The 21,512-nt window shown below is 43.6% G+C and overlaps 1 protein-coding gene across 1 annotated transcript in view; it reads left to right on the top strand.

Annotated features, from left to right (window-relative positions):
• The window catches only part of fbxl17 (F-box and leucine-rich repeat protein 17), a 293,591-nt gene that overhangs the window by 65,512 nt on the left and 206,567 nt on the right, over window positions 1-21,512 (top strand). Inside the window, exon 6 of the mRNA XM_072680973.1 lies at window positions 14,072-14,179. Within this exon, the coding sequence (XP_072537074.1) occupies window positions 14,072-14,179 (108 nt within the window). The remainder of the gene's footprint in view (window positions 1-14,071; window positions 14,180-21,512) is intronic.

Raw genomic sequence — 21,512 nt, 5'->3', positions numbered from 1 at the left:
TCTGCCCGTGTGCACCATGGGAGAAGGGAAGTGGGGCAGGGTTCGGTCAGTGCACCCACACAGCACCGACCTGCTGCTTGCTAGCACCTTCAGCTCACCACACTCAAATGCTACCAGTTTTTTTTTTCCTCTTAGAGTAAACATGGTTCTTAATGTACACAACAATACAAGCCGAGGCCAAAGGTACTGTTACATCAGCACTCCGCCAACTCCTACTGCTTCCACGTTTTATTAAAAGCAACGGTACGACTAAAGCCTAAGAAATGAAAACGGAGAAGAAAGCCTCCTTTAGGAGACGAGAACCTCATGTTGTCGAAGCTTGGGTCAATTCTTTGCCATTAGTTTGGAGTATCGTGCGATGATGCTATTGGAGAAATATATTAAAAGTGACCTCTGAGCATTCCCACTCAGATGTTCCACATGAGTTCCTGTGGGCGTTTTGATGAATCATGGCCACTAATGTGACCCAAAAATAATAAATAATCTTGGTCATAATAGTGCATGTCGATTCTTAGTCATGTCACAGGACAATGTGGTGTGGTGCAGTGCTCGCATGTACCGTGGTCTGTCTGAAGGAGTTGAAAGTACAAGGGCCTTATAAGTGAGAGAGAAACCAACATCTCAGACATGTATCCCAGCTCTTCAGAGAGAGAGAACTGTGCCGGGATGATCTCACTTGATCTCTTTGTTGAGCTCCACTCTCCTCCACCAAGCCACTCTGAGCTAATAGGCCTCTGCTGCTCTCTATCTAGCTGGAGTTCTTAGCAGAGTAGGTACTCTGCTTGATGATCCAGTGCTGTCCAGTGTGACCATCCTTGTGTAAGCTGTGGGGGAAGGATGTTGCGTTTTACTGACCAAACAAACACAGACATTTCAAGTGACTTCTCAGAAACTACACAGTTTTGCTTAGTTACAGGCTTGGTAAGTACGCTGCTAAAACAAAGTCAACAGGCAACCTAACGTCTGATGCATCTGGAGCGATATGGGGGAGAAAGTGCCATATACCCACCCTGGAGGTAGAAAGGCCAGTTTTGCTCAGCTTGGCCCTGGCCGCCGATGGCGTGTGACTTAGGTTGAGGCAGAAATGCTCAGATTTAGACTCATTTACAACCCTGTTACTTTGCCTCACAATGAAATTTTGACATGTTGATTTTCCTTATTGTGGGTTTTTGAGAAAAAAAATAATAATAATAATTATGGGCTCTGCTCTGATTAGCTGGTTTATGGCATTACAAGCTGCTCACATTAGCCATGTAGCTTAACATAGCAAAGCATAGCAGATGTGAACATTTCAGATAGTGTTGCAGTCCTTTTGCTGGCATCTCTGTGTGGTGTGTGCTTAGCTAGCTGAAGAGATTGTTGCTGGTCAGCTGGGTTAGCTTTTAGCTTACCGTCTGCTCGTGCCTCTGGCTTTCTGTGGACACAGGCACAAGCAAAGCCATGGACTTAAGCTAAGCTATGTGTTAGTGACTTAGCCTATCTAGCAGAGTCTGGACACCTGCATGTTTTCTGAAATGCAGATTGTGTTATTGCGTCTTTGCCAGCTTTAGCTGTACAATTTGGGGGCCTCCCTTCAGCTCTGTATGCTGGATTTTCATTAGAATGGAGAGACAACGGTGTTTGAGGTTCACGGTATGTCACTTCCATGCACCGAACTATTCAACAATGCCAAAGTAAATAGGGTTCTCCATTCTGGGGCACCTTTAACGAAAGAACACTGATTAAATCAATAACAGAACTAATGGGAATGTATGTGAACCATGCTTGAAACAAAGAGACGCCAATAGACGAGGGAAGAAAAAAATTGATATATTTTTTTATGTTTTAAGCCCCCCTTCCCCAAACATGCTTTCTGGCACCGGACAGGATTTATGTGGTTTGCTCACCGGAGCTTGCCAGGCATACTCCACAAGCAAAACCCTGTCCCTCTAGAAATTACACAAAGTTAAAGAGGTGAACAAGGATGAGGACTCAAGTCAGCAAGCTTAAAAAAGGTGAACAGTGATGTTTTGTAATTAGTTTTGCCTGTCCTGGCACTGCATGCTACCTGGGGAGATCACTCATCCACCTCTATACTTTTCTCTCTCCAACAAACACACACATACACACACACACATACACACTTCCTTGCGTTTCTTTCCCTGTGTTTAAACTCCTAGTCCACCTCAAGTACTGCATGTTTCCTCCTCTTCAGCCAAAGAAAATGACGACTTCCAAGATTACATCTGTCCAAACGTTACCGTTCCTTCGTTTTGCTTGCAAGTCCCTGACATGGTATATTCTGTTGAGTGAACGAGTCTCTGGGTGTTGTTTTTTTTTCTCTTCCTTCTGAAAGGCTGCTAGACCTCTTGTAAGATTGTCCACCCAGATTGAAACGCAGCGGTCGGTTCAAGATGCAGAACGTGGCACTCGGTAGGCTGTGGAGGAGAAGATCATTTACTACCACACTTTATCTCTCATTCCCGTTCTTTCTTCTTTTACTTTGAAGCGTTCGACTGTGTCTCCGCTTTAGTCGCTGCTTCACGAGCTCCTTTGATGCGGAAGCGCGTTTGATTTACTTACAAACTTTGTTTGTGAGATGGAGACTCTTTTTGTGTGGTCGGAGCGGAAGGGAAGTCGAGCTGGACAACCTCGCCCGTCTTATACAGTCTGGAAATACTGCCAGCTAAACACCTAAACCGTACTCCTGATTACCCTGTTTACTTTTACTGTGGCAACACAATCTCACCAGCAATCTCAAGCAATCATTTCAAGTAATTAGCTTCTGGAATAAGTTAGTCAAAAGAAACACAAAGCCTAATTACATCCCAGAGGTGCATAGCTGTTTTGTGTTGATGTACTTGTGTTCATTCATAAAAGCTGTTTATAGTTTTAGTCAACGTTGATAAAATCTTAAAAGCTTTATACAGTTAGCAGAAAAGGTTGTCCTTACATCGAATTCTGGTCATTTCCTGTTATACAGACATTGGCCTGCAGCATTTTGGGCACCCCCGGTCAACGTTTCTGATGCTGTGATCAGTTAAGTGATTAGAATAAGGATTAATCATAAAGTTCATGAAGATGAAAGATTTTTGGTTGTGTTCAATTTTAGAGTCCCAGCAATCGTACCAGCAGACATGGGCTCCTCTAAGCAGCTGCCTAGCACTCTAAACATTAAAATAATTGATGAAGACAAAGCAGGAGAAGGCTGTAAGATGATAGCCGTGTGTTTTGAAGTAAACATTTCCTCAGGTTGTAATGTGATTAAGAAATGGTGGAGGTTAAGTTGAGGAAGTCGGGAAGGGGGTGGATCGATCATGCTCTGGGTTTGTGTTGCACAGGAAACATTTGTAGAACACTGGTAGAAGGAAGGATGTTTGACCAGCATAGGGTATGTTTTTGTTTGAGTTTGATGATTTAGCTGTCTGCTCAGCTTGGCCAAGATAGACCACCAGTATGACCAAGCTTGACCGAGCTAGTCGACCAGCATGGCCAACATCACCAAGCTGGAGAACCAGCCTGACCGAGCATGACCAAAATCTAATGCGACACACACTAGGCTGATCAAGAGCTGGTTAACCAGCTAGCTAACCAGCATGGGGTATGTTTACATCTGGATGAGCAACTTTTCAACCACCTTGACCATCAAAAACCTGCCACCAGCAAAAACTGGTCTTGAGCTGGGGTTTTTTTTTCGGCAGGGCTCTGTCTATTTAAAATCCTTCATAGCTTTGAAAGAATAGGCAAAAAAGCCCCCAAAATCCCCAATCCAATGCAGCGTGCCCACATTTTGTATTTTCGCTTTTTGGTTATTTTATTTTAAGAACTTCAAATGTTAGAGAAATGTCATCTTTAACTTCATGCCAAAGCAGGTCGCTGTCGACAGTAACAGAGACATCGACCAGGGCTGCCCAGACCTTTGAATGCCACTTTATTAGCCTGTGTGTTTCTGTTGATTTGGGGAGGGGGGCGTGGTTAAGAGCCAGCTTCTAACCCTCTTGTGTATTGAAGTATTGAAGTACTGAATATCAATCGGGCTGAATCAACTAATACATTTGCATGCGATTATAGTAGCACGCGTTATGAAGTACAAACCAGACACAATAGTTTGCTGTGAACTTGCAGATAGGGTCACGGCCATGGCCTGCACGGGCGCAGGTATGTTAATGAGAGCCTAATCGCATTAGTGTTCGCACCCAATAAGGCGGAGTGTAGTCTGGAGATACTGTATCGTCTGGGGAACGTCTCATGCTTTCTTATGTGCTGTCTGCAGAGGGAAGGAGCAGAAACGCTAGGCCTAGTTGATAGTTCCATGTGTTGGTTTTGATAAGGAAGTGTGTGCTTAGTGAATGGAAGAGTACTCCATTGGCACCACTGAAAGCCCCGCTAAGAAGGAGACTGTTTCGGGGGCCGTGTTTAGCGTTGGTTTTGAATGGTTTGATTCGGTGGAACACGACGCACTGTGATTTTATTGATTTATTTATTTATTTATTTGGTCGAAAATGTAGTCGTGTCTGAAAACAGCTTTATAGATGAAGAGGCGCCAACGTGACTGTTCTTAGCTGAAGGGAGGGATATTTCGGCGAAACAATTTTCAGTCTGAATCCGTGCAGCTTTTTTCAGATCCATAAAAAAATAATAAAAGGTCAGTGAAATGCAAAAGCATCTTCTTAATGTGACAATTTACTGGCACCTACCTTTAAACAAAGCATCTTGCCATGTCAGCCCCTTTATCTAGAGAAAGTGCAGCGCTGATTAAAATGCACAGCTGCGGCCATCCTCTTTAGAGCTAATGTTTATTCAAGCATTAGCCCATTCACTCCGCATTGCTAAATATTTTTTAGAAATTATTCCAAAAGGCAGTAATGTAATCAGAACGTGTTCAAGGTCGGTCACTCAGCCTGCTGTGCTGGAGAGGACCCCGTCATTTCCCCCCACTGAGAAAAGTTGAATGCGGAGTTTGTTAATTAGCGCTGTGGTGTTAATTGATAAATATTCCCCCCGGCATAATTAGGAGGGTGTGTGTGTGTGTGTGTGTGTGTGTGTGTGTGTGTGTGTGTGTGTGTGTGTGAGAGTCTGAGCATGCATGTGTGTGTGAGTGGCTTGAGGGGGAGTGGTAAATGTCGGATGGTGTAAGCGCCTTTTGGCCAGTCTGAGGAGAGGGAGGACTAATGAGGGAGCTTGAATTGCTTAGTGAACTAGAATCATATCCCACATCTTAAAGAGATGTGCAGAGGACGCGAAGAGTGTTATACCACTTGCTTCAATTCTTCCATCACATCAGAACAAGCCTCCAAGTCTTCAGAGTGGATGCTCTGGTGTCTGATTTCTGGCTGTGTCTAATTCTAACATTACTATCTCTTGTAATTGGAGTCGCCAGTGGATCATTGACTTCCAGATATATAGTTTTTTAAGTATTACAATATATATTGCAGAAATAAAATACTACAGTGACAGTTTTTTTGTTTCCCAATATCGCATAGCCCTGTATATTCCTTAGTTTTTCTAATTTTGCATCATCGTTAAGGTGCCTTATGTGACTTAGCTGGTACCTTGTTTGTTAAGGAACATAACTGTGCCATATTCCTTTGCAGTGAACGAGTCCATTCACACACAGCTTGGATGTCTACTAGTTGTCCAGACACAACTGCTCTATCAGCTTGGTTGTTGCTATACTGCCAATGCCAAAGGACCGCAGTCATTGGTCTAGTGAGGTCATGTTGACTGTGAAAGTTCTCATAAATTGAGCAGAGGGCAGTTAAATCAATAAACCGCTTTGGCCCGCCCGAAAAGGTGCATTTGGGTGTTCAAGGCAGCACCAGTTTTATGAGTTTAAAGAAACGTATTGATTGAATAAATTGCATGAATAAACTGCGTTAAATAAAGGTAGTTTGTAACTACCTTTAGCGTGAGCTTGCTGTCTGACGTCTGCTTGCACCACAGTATACGAAATGAGCATCTGCTACGGTTTCATTGGAGACAGCAATAAAAGTTCTCCTCCCTTTGCCCCCACGGGCTCGGACTGGTCATTAGAAGTTTCCTTCGGAGTTCTTGTCAGTCTTACAAATGACACTCGCTCTCAATGAGCTTGTTCCCCTCGCAAACAGCCCCGTTGCCCCACCTCTCCGGCGTAGAGGCCTTTTGCACAAGGGAAAAGTACTCAATTAACCTGATTGATCACTCTCCGCTTGACCCGCAGAGAGAGAATGCAATCCATCTCATTGATAAAGCTGCACGAATTAGCCGGGCTTCAAACCGGCGTGTTTGTTCGGTCGCCCCATACGTCCAGCGCTATTTATTTTCTCATCCTGGAGTGCTTTCCTTCTCCATGGGTGGGAAGAGCAGAAAGCGACGAGGGAGAGGATGTTAAAAAGACAGGAAAGCGGCCGATCAGCACTTTCAACGCCTTCATGCAATTTCTTTTCATATAGTTGGCTGGGGGAAAATGACCGGCTTTACCGTCTCATTAAAAGCCAAAATAAAGCAGTGAAAGCGGCCAGGCTTCGTCCTTTCGGCCTAAGTGGGCAATCGTGAAACAACACACTCAATTTCTGCGACCACCTCTGACATTCTGAGCTGTTAACCACTGCTGGAAGATTTGTCCAGCTTGAGTTTTTTAATGAGACCCCCAAGACCCCCCCCCCCCACCCACACACACACACACACACACACACACACACACTCTCCACACACGTGTAGGCTGTGCCTGTGCGGAGACAGAATTGTTTGATCTATAGCTCTGTCAATGTCTCAATAGCCTCAGCAATGGCAGACATAGACTGGTTTTAATTGCCCTAAGGACCTCTTTGGCCACTTGTGCAATATTCAAATGAGGACCCAAAGCAACCTCTTAGGTGTCATTCTGTCACTGCTCTCGGCTGCCTCTTTGGAAGACCTCCGCCGGAACATAGAGAGATGCCAGGCAGATGTTTGAGAGGAGAGGATTGGTGGGTATTCTGCCTAATGAAGATCACTGGACTGCTGCTATCTTGAGCTTTAAGAATATCCCTGCAAGTCTTATTTTAGATATATATTTTATATATACAATTATTAATCATTTTATTTTATTTTATTTTTTTTGTTATTTTTTCTGGCCACATAAATTAGACATGACAATAAGTAAATAATTAATAATTTCTTACAAATTGTTGCTTAACAGTTTTGGGGTTTTGGAATTGGCCTGTTTTATTAACCGCCTATCTTACTGTGCTCTCAAGTCCCGCTCTGGTTGTCTGCCTGATTATACAACTGCCTCTCTCTGTTTCTCTTTGCAGTCTCTCCTCTCCATTTGAACTTTGCTCACTTTCTGATCCGTACTTACTCTTTCCTCTTTCTCTCTGTACTTTTCTGTGCTTTCGTTCCGCAGTGCCTCTCCCCCCCACACACCCACCCCCCTCCGAATCACTCTATGTTGATTACTAGTGGGTCTGGCTGGCCTGCCCTGTCCTCAGAAAAATAATGTGGGGATTTTAAAGGTGATTAAACTGGGTGGTCAGGAGCCTCTTAACCTTTAACAAGTATTCTAGCAGAATAATTCTCTTAATTGCTTCATGGGATATCTGTGCCTCCAAAAAGGAGCTTGTTAATTCAGCTGTAATGAGTCAGAGATGTTGACATCTAGCCAGCTGGGCTTCTTCCGCAGTCTGTGCTCTCTGGATAGATTGAGAAGTATTCTTCACCCAAAAGCAACGTTTCTATGTGTTTTTAGCATGTTATTTTATTTACTGTTTGACCCCACAATGTGTGTAAAAAATATGCCACATGGATTTTGTCTCTGCAAAATTACTGTAACAACATTTATTTCGGCACGATATATTAATAACACTTAATTGAAGATCAGCATTTGTAAGGCAACTCTAGCCTTTTGTGACGGACATAAAGCTACATAGAAATGTACACAGGCTTATTCCACCATGCGTCAGCTATCAATTCTGCTGAAGTTCTTCTGGTGTATTTCATATTTACAACTTGCTGATGAAAAAACAAAAAGCTTAATGTGGTTTAATCCAAAGGCTCTCATGAAGGTGAGTAATCGTCATCGTGTAAGAATTTTGATTAGTTGGAACTGAGGCCTTCGTGAAAGCTTATGCCACATGATTTATAGGTTAAGACGGCTTGGTTCTCTGTATGTATGAGCGCTCTGTTCTGTTACATCTCTGTTTTAAACTGCCAGTGCTTTCCAAGCCACTAAAACGCCAGATTTTTCAGCACGGACTCCTGTTGAACATGGCTGACTACACTGTGGACCGCAGAAAGACCGCATGCTGTTTTATACACAGCGTAGTCCTAAAATGTAGAGCATGTGCTGGAAAACAGCACATTACGTTCACCATTGGGAATTCAAAGAGCCTTCCTCAAAGCAACACAGCGGGTCAAAGCTTGCCTCTGTTGTCAATAGCTTCTTTGACCCAAACCATGGTCTCCAACTGTCGTGGACCGATCGGCCTTAATATGAAAACCACCTGCCTAATATTGTGTATTTGGCACCAAGTCATTAGCAGACTGGCTAGCCTCTACTCTCCATGGGCAACAGTGAGCCTTGAGCGTCCAGGCACTGACCACCCCTTGACAGCTGCCATTGTAACTGTCAATGTCATTCACCCGTTAGGTGGTTTTAATGTTAAGGCCGATTGGTGTATATAAGTGGTTACGTGGTAACTGCCTGTGTGTCCTTAAGCAAGGCTGTGGAGCCATGGAGGAGACAGCATGAGGAAGGGTTGTGGTCGCTCTGACTGTAATGGTTTTGAGCCAAAGGTCGCTGGGTGTCGTTGAGGAAACATATTTCCTCAGCCTGTAGTCTTAAACACTCCCTTGACCCCAGTCATCACCGGAAGGGTCGAGAGCATGTCACCTGCAAGCTGAGAAATGAGCAGAGATGGAGGAGAACTAAGAGGGTGAGCTGGACTCCATTGGCATAAGATAGACGATGTGTTCTCCTAATTCCTCACCTCAGGTTCTTCATCTTGCTCAAATTCCTCTGGATGACCTTTAACACAGCAGTTGGTGGCCCAAAACAAGAGGCAGGCCTGGAGAAGGAGTGTGCGAGAAAGAACTGACAGATACAGATAATGAGTCTGGGTTTGTGGCTTTGTCTTCAAGACATTTCTGGGCATTGGTACAAAAGGAAGTGTGGTCTTGCTCTGTTTTCTCGAAGAAATCATGTTTGGTTCTTTCCCCTGAATTTGAATCCGACTCCATTAATGATTTAATGGATAATGGCTCTCTATAGATCTTTCTTAAGGTCACTGTGTTGTCCTCCTGCATCAGCGTGACTCAAGAATCGTCACTGGGCTTCAACACGTCACTGGGCTTTTTATTGGTCACCTTGTTAAAAGTGGCACATTTTTAATCTTCATTGAGTTGAACATTTTTATAACCTTTGGGTTAAATTATGGGTGTATTTAGGAAAGGGAAGTAGCCTCAGATGTTGTTTACAACATGGCCAGAAAGCAGTTTAACATGTGTCTTTATGCTTCTTTATGCATTGTTTGTTATATGCTCTAGATAAAATAAGTAGATGTCTGGTGTCTATGCTTAATCCACTATAGCTATTCAATTCAAACACACACACCCATATATATATATTTGTGATATATTTAATAGTATTCATTAAGTATTCTGCAAGCTGTCATTTATAATTCTTAGAAATGGAGAAAATCAGAAATCTGAGTCCAAGAAAATTGTAATCTCTGCATCTCTAATGTTTACATTACATACTGAGCAAATCTTGAAAAACAGAGTAAATATGAATACATATATGCCTGAAAATAGTTGAAAATGAAGATTGTTGCTATAATATAAGCATATGACTGAAGAGCTTGATGGGCTTAAACTTGCTTGACTACATACACAAACAAGCAACAGGGGCTTATCTGTTTGCATCAATCATCAGCACTTTCTTCAGACTGCAAATATGTTTACATGCAGCCTGATAATCCCTTAATAATCGGCTAATGGCTCAGTCAGAATAGAATATGTCTATGTACGCACCTCAGTCGGAATAGACTAGTCCAAATGAGGTCATTTTTATTTAACTGAACGAAGTGGGTAATCCTTAATAATCTGTTAAATAGACGAGTAATAGCCCTGTAAACACCTATATCCAATTACACTGCCAATTGGAAATACCTAGTTTGTACATGGCAAGAGCAGCATGCATTATTATTGCAATAGTTACAGTGCGAGTTGATTGATTAGTCCCGGTCTCTCACTCTGAAATGTGGGGAACACAAAATACTCTGCGTCAGACTTCCTTTTTTAAGTGACTTTTCAAGTCTAATATTTCTCTCGCGTGTGCTTTAACAGCAGCTTTTGCTGTTAAGGGATAAAATGACCTTTTAATTGAGCATTTTTGTTGTTCTTCACAAGACTTTTCTTCACTGGAGTCCAACACAGCCCTGCAACGTATTGAAAGCTTTCTGGCTAATGGAGAAGTTCTGCTCACTAATAAAAAACAATACAAAAAAACAAAGCAGCTGCTGTCCCTGAGCTCCAGCTCCATACGGAGAACATCAGCGGATGAAGGTCGAGCTGGCAATCAAATTAGGCTCCTAAATTGGGAGGGTGAATGCTAATGGCCGGAGATAATGTCTTCTCCTGTGTTCTCTCTGCCTCGGCTGACGAGCCCTCGGCCCGTTGGTGGAGGCTGTGCTCCAGCAGGCCTGTCATCGCACTGAACTCCATTAGCAGAGGCAGGAGGACTCCCCTCGCACTTTCCACATGTGCTTCCACACTCGCTCATCCGCTGTCTGCCTCAGACCCCGGCTGTTTGCGGCATAGATGTAAACAAGCGGGAAAGAAAGAGAGACTTTTTTCATGTCTGCGTGATTTTCACTTTTTGCCTTTGTTCATTTGAAAACCAGCCCGGCGAAGCGTTCAAGATGGGGTTTTGTGGAGGCTTGATGAAACCATTTGAAACGGGATCATTTCAGAAAGCACATCTCTCTCTCTCTCTCTCTCTCTCTCTCTCTCTCTCTCTCTCTCTCTCTCTCTCTCTCTCTGTCTCTGTCTCTGTCTCTGTCTCTGTCGCGAAAGCTGCTTTCACTGGCTATCATTGTTCTGCCGACGATGTGAGAGTGTGGGGAATAACAACACAGATAATCAGAAGGCTGCAATATAACGGCAGCAACGCCTTATTGATTGTAAATCCATAACAGGCCATTTCCATATTTCCTATGATTTGTTGAGTAAAGCGTTGATGGATTTAAGGCCGCTCCTCGTCATTCCCGCCGTCCACCCGGCCTTTATTCTCGCCTTGCAGAACTTCAAAGCTGCGGGTGGGTCCGGGTGTTGACAGGGTGGAAGAAGCCGTGATGACGGAGCAGCCTGGAGGCATTAAAGCGCAGGGCTAATAATGCGGGCCTCCTCCCATGTAGCTTCCTTTTTCTACCTTGACCTCTTCTTGTCTTTCTTTCTTTCTTTTTTTTTTTTTCTTTTGCAGTCCCCGTCTTTGCTCTCTTCTCCCATTTGTTTTGGGTCCCCACCACACAGCATTGGTTCCCTGCCTGTGTGCAGATTGATTTCAGATTTATAGGCAGTGACACACGTAGCAGAGGGAGCGCCGGGGTGAGCTCCACAGCACAGCACTGCTTTCAGCGCTGTCTACCAGTCACTACTCACTATTGACCTAGAGTGGAGTCATACTGGAAGTTGCTTTATTTATTTATTTATTTATTTATTTATAACAGTGTAGGGTTTTAACCCCAGAAAAACACACTCAGCACCGCCAATAATGAAAAAGTTTGTTTCTGGATCACTTTATTTAAACCCTCTGAGATCTGAGGGTCCTGTGAGATAACTAGATTTAAGAGTAGCTATACAATAAAACCCCATTTTATTTATGAAAGTAATGGTATGGCCTGTCATATATTTCTGCTTCAGAAGCAACAGGGACATAGTTAATGGCTATGATTTGAGATACATATGCAACCCATCCAGTTGGCTAACCCTCATTGGTGACTTCTGATTGATGTAGAGACTCAATAACATGATGCACTATAAGGACAAAAAGTATTGGGACACCTTCTCGTCCTCTGGAATCAAGGGTATTCAAAAGGGGTTTATCCTGCTATTGTTGAAGTAACTCTCCAGGGAAGGCTTTTTGCTTGAGTTTGGAGCATTTCTGTGAAGATTTGATTGCATTCAGTGACAAGAGTGATAGTAAGGTCAGGATGTTGGATGATCACCACGCCTCCTCAACCCTAACTCCCAAACTCATCCCAAAAGTATTGTAAGCATCCCATGCTCCAAAGCTCAATGTTGCGGGGCTTTTGTTCCCCTCATTTATACCCTGACATTAGGCAGGGTGCCAACAGGTTCATGTTTATCTGCTCCATAGTTTCCTGTTTTATTTGCAGTACTTCTCCACAAGCTGTGTGTGTGTGTTAGTGTGTGCACTTGCACATCTGGGTCAGAAATGGGTGTGAATTAAAGTAGCTGAATCTATTCATTGGAAGGGGTGTCCACAAACATTTGGGCATGTAGTGTGTCTGAGATCTGACGTACTGGCTACTGTTTTCCCAATTAAGGTACCTGATCACTTCTACAATTGAACAGCAAATGAACAACAGCAGAAAGGTCTTGTTTAGAAATTGAAATTGTGCCGTGAGTCTTTACCATCAAACTCAATTTACAGCAGGTTTCTACACCTAATGCTTCCAGAGGTGGTACGCATTGTGTAAGGCATGGTTGTTTCATGTGGCTGGGGATATGGTTGGCTTTAGGAGGTTGAGCTCTGCTTCGTCATGGTCATTTAACTTTTAGGAAGCAATGGTAATGTTTCTAACTGTGTTTACATTATGTACTAACATTCTTTTTGGTGCATTATTTACTGAAGCAAAAAAAAATTATGTTGTCTTTCTAATTAGGTTAATCCTGATCTTGTGGACAAACAATATTCACAAAGAAAGCCAAATAAATGACTTTAATATACTGTAATTTTGCTCTCTTCTCAAATAAATGCTGACTTACGCGATGCCCTCCTTAGTCTCAAGGCTATGGTCAGTCATTTGTCTGTGTCTCTGGAGATCTGTCTGCTGTTTGCCTTTCCACCCAGTTAATGAGCTAGGTATTAATTGTTATCTTTCATTGCAAGCTTCATTGAAATAACACGTCAGCCAAGTAATATATATGGGTAGTAATTATCTCAAGACAAAATTTGAGACAAAAATCTGAACTAACGCTAGCATCCTATTATACAGTAGGATATACAATATACAGTATATAGGTATACAGTTACACGCTGGGATTCAGTGAGGTCTTTAGAATCACCCATTCTTTCACTGATCTTTTTAATGGCAGACTGCATGGCTAGGTGATTGATTATATACACCTGGGGACTGAATGAAATTCAGTGATTACGAGGAGTGTCCCGGTACCTTTGTCCATATAGTTCATGTCGGGGTGCTCGGGGCAAATATAACTTCTGTTGTTTTGTTTCTCCATAAAAGAAGAACTTGCTTTGATGCTGTTGAGTGATGTCAGCAGGATAGAGAAATATACTGTTTCAAATAAGGCATATTATGTCAATTAAATAACAATTAAGAGGTTTTTTTTTTTTAGATGTATTATTACTTTTTTATGTTTATTTACATTTAATTAGTCTTACTTGTGGGAAAAGCTTTGTACAAGCCCCTTTTTTTTGCTGTTGTTTTTTTTTTTATTCTTGTCCACATTGTGATATAAAATATTTGAAAAAAGGAAAATTAGTCATAGAAATGACCACAACTCTAGTTTTAAATTTTACCTCTACACATAAAGTGAGTGTTTATAGCAGAGCTGTAAACTAAGCAATTTTCTAATCTCAAGGCAAAAATAAATGACTTAAATGGTAGTGAAAAGGAGTTCTCTGCATTCTTCAGAAGGTTTTTCCCCCCATGCAAAGAACCTTTTTAGCATTCATGTAGTTCTGGCCTAAATTAAGTAATGATTCTATTCATAGCCATTGTCTTTACTGAAGAACTAAAGAACCCTCTTTGTATGTACATATGGAGTAGCCTGTCTATTTGACATTTCCTTTGGACTATTCCGCATGCCACAGTTTAGCCGAATATATGTTGTCTTATGGTCTCTTTCCCCCCCTCTCTCTTCCCAGGTGACTGACAGATCAGTGCGGGCCTTTGCAGAGCACTGTCCGGAGCTGCAGTTTGTGGGCTTCATGGGCTGCTCCGTAACCTCACAGGGGGTCATACATCTCACCAGGGTAAGTGAGAGTCCTTCTACATTAAAAAAACATGCCTCTCCAATAATGTCTCCCTTTTGTTCACTGAACTTGAAAATGATTCAGAACAGTTGAAAAACATTACTTCAGCACACGCACGTGAAATTTCAGAAGGGTGCCTTTCCCTGTATTACTGAGCAATTAGATATTTCCCGGTAATCAGGGTGACTGGAGGAAAGCCATCACACACCTGTTTGGCGTAGGTAATGAGTCTTGCCCCACGCCAGCCTGAATCCTTTTTCAGAGATTACTCAAACTCCGGTTGAAGTTTTCTCTTTTACTTTTAAATCTCATTAAAGTGTAATGAGGTGAATCGTAAAACGTAGAAGCTATGAGAACACCCTGCTGTTTGTACATTACCATGCTAATGAGAGCGGATTCCGTGGTTAAAGATATCTCCCTCACCGTCAGATCAAAAACACTGCCGTAATTGCCTGAATGGAAATGATAAGGTAATGATATTCCTTTTGTTTGTGTGTACCACTCCTCATACTGTTTTCGCACTTGGAATCCATGGTTAATGGCATCCTCTAAAAATGCAATTAAAGTTGCGTCGGTTGTTCGAGTGCTTTGGTCAATTGACCAAAAAAAAAGGAACGCCCTTAAAAGCCAGCACAGCCTTGTATTGTAATAAACGAAGCATACATGCACCATGTGGAAGAACTGATCTGCCCCAGTACTATGTGCATGCGGCCTTATTTACATGCATTCTTTGCAATTTGCAACAAGAACGCTTTGATTGCTTCAGTTCTTCGTCTCATAAGCTACTCTTAATGGCAATAATATCGAGCTCATTGTTGAAGCGCACCTCCTGATGGAGACTTTGCCTACCTAAGCTGTGATGTGTAGATAGCGCAGGGCTGGAGCAGGGGGAAAGAAACTCAAACTGCTGCAGGTGTCATTTCCATCCTGTAGGAAGGGCCTAAAAATATCATTACATTATGCAATTCACCTGGTTGCAGCATTATGTGGCATAACAATTATTGAAATGAGGTCCCACTTCCACCCTGCTTTGCGCTGCGTTCTCTCCCTGGATTTTTATTTCCATTTCATTTAGCTCCAGAGCTGTGAATGGGAAATAAGCTCCCTCTCCACCAGAGGGACCTGCTTTATTCAGCAGATCACAGCCAGGGCCCCCTTCTCAGCGCCAGCTCATACTTATTGAGCCTTTGCGTTCGGAGGAAAAAAGAATTAGCCTATCAAGTAGTAGGAAATAACACTGAAAAGTGAATGCGCAAGCAAGTTTGTGGTGTTTCAAGAGGGAGACGTGGGACATTTAGAGCCCAAAAGCTGAAATGTTGGGATATTAGCAGGCTCAGTATGGGTCTTGTGGTTTGCCTTTGGTAAGTCCTTTTATGCTTGCTGTTGGTGTGGTCTCCATTTTGGAAGCACCTGTTTTGAGAGCTTTGGTCTCGGGGTCGCCCAGCTCTTCTAAATAAGGGTACTCCTCCACCTCCTCCTCCTCCTCCTCCTCACTCTCTAATGATCTCTCTCCTGGATCATTCAGCTCCTCTGTCGCTGCCATCCATCATCAGCAGGAGAAATGAGTCTCGTTCAGGAACTGAATTTTTGATGACTCTCCGGGCCAAGGGGCCCTCGGCCCTGCCTTCGTAACAGCAGCCGGACCGTCGGCTCGACAAGGACAGTTTGAAAAGTCATCAGAAGAAAGTCCATTACTTTTTATTACCTTCTCACGTCGCTCCATTTCATTTGCATTAGGAGAGTCTTTCCCAGGCACGGCACAGATTGGATTTGAGTGAAAGAGTTTGGAAATCAGTGCGGGCAGAGCAAATGTCACATGGAACTTCAGCGACAGTGATAGAGGGGGTCAGTCGACACGAGTGCAAAGGTTTCGAGCGCTCAGTTCGTTTCTGAACGTCCAGTTTCCACTTTCTACTGCCCTAGTGACCTTTTTCTTAAAAAGGATCTGCTGAGGAGCATGTCTTATTTTCCAATAGCGCAATACATCTCTTCACACTTTCTCACAGCAGAACAGGATCGGATCGTTGTTCCGCAACACAGGGAAGATAAATCTGTGTCTCGTTCATGCTCCAAGTACAGTAAGCGTTCCTGACGATATTAACGGCTTTATTGATGTGCATTGTCAGGTCTCTCTGCTTTCTAATGGATATGGAGCACGGTGGGTGGAGTGGAGGTCTGTTCCTTATGCTCCTTTATGCCCAACCATTAGAACTGTAGCACAATTGTCACATTGCTGTACTACTTTAAGGTACTGTAATTTAAAGATTCCTACCTAAGTGGAAACACTATGACTATGATCAGCTCAGCGCCACACTGCCGTATTAACCCCACTGGAGTCTAAGGGCATGTTCTCCATGGTTGCATATCTTCTTAGATTCGCCTTTAAATTCTTCATATCACTTGTGAAAACATACGTTCCCTCACGTGGACGAACAGTGCATAGTAGTGGAATCGGCGAGAGGCAGAAGACCAGTATTCTGAGTATCCATTGGTCAGTTTCACACAAGACGGATGCACAAACCCACCGATTACAGATGAGAGGCAGATGATCGACACACTAGTCCACCAGTCAGACATGGCAAAAGACTTAGAGACTTTTAACCCGTCTTCAAAGTTTCGTAACTCTGGATGTGAGTCGCGTGCGATCTGGCAATGAGCCAAAATCGAAAGGACGGGTTGTACAGATTTATGTAAAGTTTGAACAGGATTTCCACACTGTATTTACATGAATAGAATTGTATTGTGATATATATATATATATATATATATATATATATATATATATATATATATATATTGTGCATCGTTACAATATCATGATATAGTATTTTTACCATATCGTTCAGCCCTAGTTTAGCCCATTAGCCCGACCCTCCATAATAAGCACTTGATTCACTCTTAACCCCAGTCCAGTACCTTTTGCTCTGATGTTCAGACTTGCAGACACATGCAGCCCTTAAACTGTAGGTTATCTGGACACAGGCATGTGTTCACATCCGCCTTGAAAATCTTGGGAAACAGAGCTTCAGGTCAGCATCGGAAATGGCCAACTTTGTGAAGACACAGGAAGGCTTTAGTCTTATCGGGATTTAGACTCACCAGCACTTTAACCCCTCGCTGAGACTTTGCCTCCTTTCTGTGTAATTGCTGTTCATTTCCTGTGTAAAAGTGCAAGGTGCAAAGGTGCCCTAGGTGACACGAGTTTTCCCACCAGGCCTATTTAACTGTAGGGAAACCTCTGCTTTCGCCTTCGGCTCAATAACAACTGCAATAAATAAAAAAAAAACAAAAAAAACAAAAAAAAAACACGGTAGCAATGACTTAAGGGTTAAGTGGCACTTCATGGAGAAGGGTTACGTCTAGGTGCTGTGGAGGGATCAAAGTTCAGACCACAGAGATTGTGTACGCTTGACGAGGTGTGTACGCCTCCACTGGTCTGGAGAATTGTGGAGACTCCAGGAAAGGCGTGGGATTTCCTCTTTCCCTCAAGGTTTGAACTTCGGCCCTCGGCCCTCCCGCGTCCTCTCTCTTCCATTTGATGAACGAGTGCCAAGGCCAGAGTGGATCGCTTGCTAAAAAGTCCTCCTAGAAACCAGAAAGGAAAAGGCAGAAGTACCTTCAGTAGACTTTCATGACTTGGCCCCACTGCAGCTTCGCATTGGCACACATGTAGGCTTAACACAGCATCACCCCTCTCACCCTGTCACACATACCTTGGTCATTTGGAAACGATTACCACGCAGTCTGTGAAAACGCCTCCAACAGTCAGCTTTAGCCAAAGAAACCCTTTACTTTGTTCTTTGAGATGTTTTAGATGGCCCTTCATTTTAATGGCTTTCCCTTGACTTCACTTGCCCAATCAATCTTCCTCACTCCCTCTGGAATTGCGATATTGTACCGAGTAGAAGGAGGAGGAGGAGGAGGAGGAGGAGGAGAAAGGGGTGGGGGGGTGGGGGGGAGTCCATTTAGATAAAGGAAGGCGAAAACAAAAGTCTGAGGAGGGTTTTCTGAAGGCATCAGGCGAGGCCTGGCTGTGACAGTAATAGCAGAACTCCTCTTTGCCGGCTCTGTTCCTAATTTGAAGCCCGAGAGCGTGTTGAGTTCTGCTGAGCTCTGGTAAAACGAGCAAACTCAACGCAGCGCTCCCGGCCCAAAATCTGAGCCGACCAGAGGATTTTCAGGGCCGGCCTCGGGGCCCAGCGCTATTAGCCTGATGTTTAAAAACCCTAATCAATTCTGACTCTTAAATTTTTGGGGTTTTGTTTCTGACTTGATTATAATTTTTTTTTTTCTTCTTCTTCTTCTTATTTTTTCCTGCTGGCGGTATGTGATGATTATTTGAGCGGCTAGCTTTCTTGGCCTCATTTTCATTCCCAGATTTCAGTGGCGTAAAACAAGGGAAGCAAAGCCGGGGCAGTTATGATTAGCATTGTATAACATGTTCAGCATTTATTAGTTATTGCTCAGTGTGATGTTTTATAAGTGGGGTCGTAATGATTAACATTTAATGGATGAGTCATGTATTATATATTCCCTATGAGATCAAACGCCTCAGTGCGGTGCCCCAGTATCCGGAACGCTTTCACATGTCCTCAGGCACACTCAAGTGTTTGGACTGTGTTTGTGTGGTTTGTGGTCAGGGGCTGGAAGAAAAGGCATCTTGAGAGCTGAATAGAAAGAAAGGCTCACTGGGTTTTACTCTCTGTCCACACGAGAACGCAAGAAACAACCCTGTAATGCTCGCGGGAGCCTGCCAGCACGGCAGGAGGCGCTAACGTCTTTGCGTTGAAGTTTGATGTCAGATTCTTTAAAAAACGCAACGCCCAAAATGGACCTAAACACAGCCTAAAGATGGAGCACGTTTTTTGACTTTCTGACTCAACAGAGGTTCTCCAACAGCAGCTCTCCATAACAACAACAACAAAAAAAACAGTTTTTAACATTGCCATGGTGATACCGCGGTTCCTGAATCACACTCACACTCCTGATGAGGCAGGTTTTGCAGAGGTTTTGAGTAACATTGTCACAGTGTAATAAAGTAGATCCAATCCAAATGTGTCTTAATTCTAACACATCCGATCTTTGCCTTTCTGTAAATAACACGGCCCCACAGCAGCATCTTTAGTGAACAGTTTCTATAATCAGACTTATAATCATGGGAGTTTAAAACACTCCTTCAAAGTTGGTGTTTAATTATCCTCCCGTCCAGTCTAACTCACCATTCAGCTCCCAGTTCCCAGTCCCAGTCCCAGTCGTATCACTTACTGCGTGTGCATTAGCCTCCTCCTCGGTTATGAATGTTAGGAGCATTTCCACCATAGTTTAGTTTCTATCCAGGTGTAATTCCAGAGAGAAGACGTTATATCTCTCCTAATGGAATAACGTATCTTTGGACATTGGACAACTACAACCAAACTGGGTGGTTTTGGTAGCGTGGACAAAACGGCAGGACGTGGAATGGAGAGTTAGAGTTAGAAGCCAATTGCAGCTTTTGTTTTGGCTGCTAACTGGTAACTTTACTGGTAACGTTTCGTCTGCAGCAGCTGAGGATCGGACGTGGATCGGAGCCTTAAAGGCCCATACTCAATCCATTTAGAATGGATTTGGCTGGATGTGCCCTGATCCTGAGTCACTGGATCAGATTGGGGCATCTCAAGTGTGCAGTCTCCTACTCTTGAAGAGGGTTATCAAAAGTCTCTGTTCTCAGTTACTTAAACGCTGTGTTTTACCAACGCTACCATTTTCCAAAATGCCCACATAGGCGTGGGTAGAGTCGCTCTCTGTCTCACGCTTACTCTCGCTCTCCTGTGCTCTCGCTTTTCTCTCCCTCACACTCCTTCTCTTACCCTTTCACTAGCTTTTCTGGCACTCACTCACACACTTTTTGTCTTTCTCCTGGTCTCTCTCTTAAGAAAGCCCCCCCCCCTCTCTCTCTCACTCTCTCTTGTGCTCTCTCACCTTTTCTGGCTTGCTTACTCTTTTTTTTTTTTTCTCTTTCTTTTTCTGAGCCGTTCTGTCTGACTCCCTGTCTCTCGCTTTTCTCTCTTTTTGATCAAAAAGACCTTCTCTCTTTCTCTTTCTCCCTCCCGCTCTCTCTCTCTCCTTCCATTTCTACTCCCTGGTGTCTCTCTCTTTCTCTCTATCCCTGGTGAGAAAGAGCCTCCTGTTTTTCTTTCTTTCCTTCTCTCTCTCTCTCTCTCTCTCTCTCATCCTCGTCTGTCTGTCTCTCTCTCTGTGTCTGTCGAGAATTGGCCTCCTCTCTCTTCCTTTATGTGTGTCTGTGTGTGCGCATGTGTGTCTGTGTGTGTCTATCTGTTTGGAAAGGGCCACTCGTCTCTTATCTGCTGTTGCTGACTGGGAAAGGCTAAATAAACAGCCTGCCAGCGGCCTTTGAGCCAACCTTGCGTGGAGCGATAACCCCCAAAGTACACTAGGGGATGAGGAGCAGGGTGGGGGCCACTAGAGGAAGGGGAAATTATTCTAATCAATTTATTCACAGCTAACAGCTGGAGGAAGAAGGGAATTCTGCACGGCCCCAAAAAATGCACCCCCCCCCCACCACCCAAAAAAAAAGGAAATCTCCTTCTTGGCTGATTCTTCAAACCTATGGAAAAGAGTAGGGGCGGGTGGCAGGGAAAAGGCTGCAGCTAAGTTGGTCAAAAGGCTTTCATTACATATTCCACCCTGCTCGAGCCCCATTTCAGACTAAGTCCTGCAGAGCGCACACTCACACACACACAGGGTGAGGGAGGAGAGCTAGAAATTCTAAGTGGGTTTTAGAAACAGAGAGAGAAAAGAGGGAGAAAGCATGGAATAGTGAGCAGTAAGAGAAGTACGGCAGACAGTGGCGAGGAACGAAGCTCGGGCGAGTGATGTAATGGAAGAGGAGGCCGTGGTGTGTGTTAGAAAGGTGTAGCAGTTTATTAAATTATTGTTGAAGTATTGTGCCCTCAGGCGATGTATATTTCTAAAAATGGCCACAAACTAATGGGTCTGTCGGGGGTTTGCAACACCACACTAAACCCTCATGGTGCTGGTCTCATGTTCGCAGACATGCCGGCTGTCACCTCTGTAACACTCTGCTCTGTGCTGTAGAGGAGAAACACACTGCGTGGCCTGGCCTTAGCTCTAGGGGACTAGAAGCCAGAACCTCTTATCACACTGGACACAGGGAGACCTAAAGGCTTGGTCAATAGAAACCTATGGCCATATAGCATACAAACCCCAGCAGCCTCCATACTGCTGCGTAATGCTAATGGTTCGGGTCCTGGTTCTATATAGTACTGAAAACGGGTTCTTTGACTCGAGATGATAGATAATGGAACCCTGTTTA

Source organism: Salminus brasiliensis, chromosome 6, assembly GCF_030463535.1.
Source record: "Salminus brasiliensis chromosome 6, fSalBra1.hap2, whole genome shotgun sequence".
Classification (NCBI taxonomy): domain Eukaryota; kingdom Metazoa; phylum Chordata; class Actinopteri; order Characiformes; family Bryconidae; genus Salminus; species Salminus brasiliensis.
The sequence above is the reverse complement of the archived record's forward strand: the minus strand, read 5'-3'. Positions and strand labels throughout refer to the sequence as shown.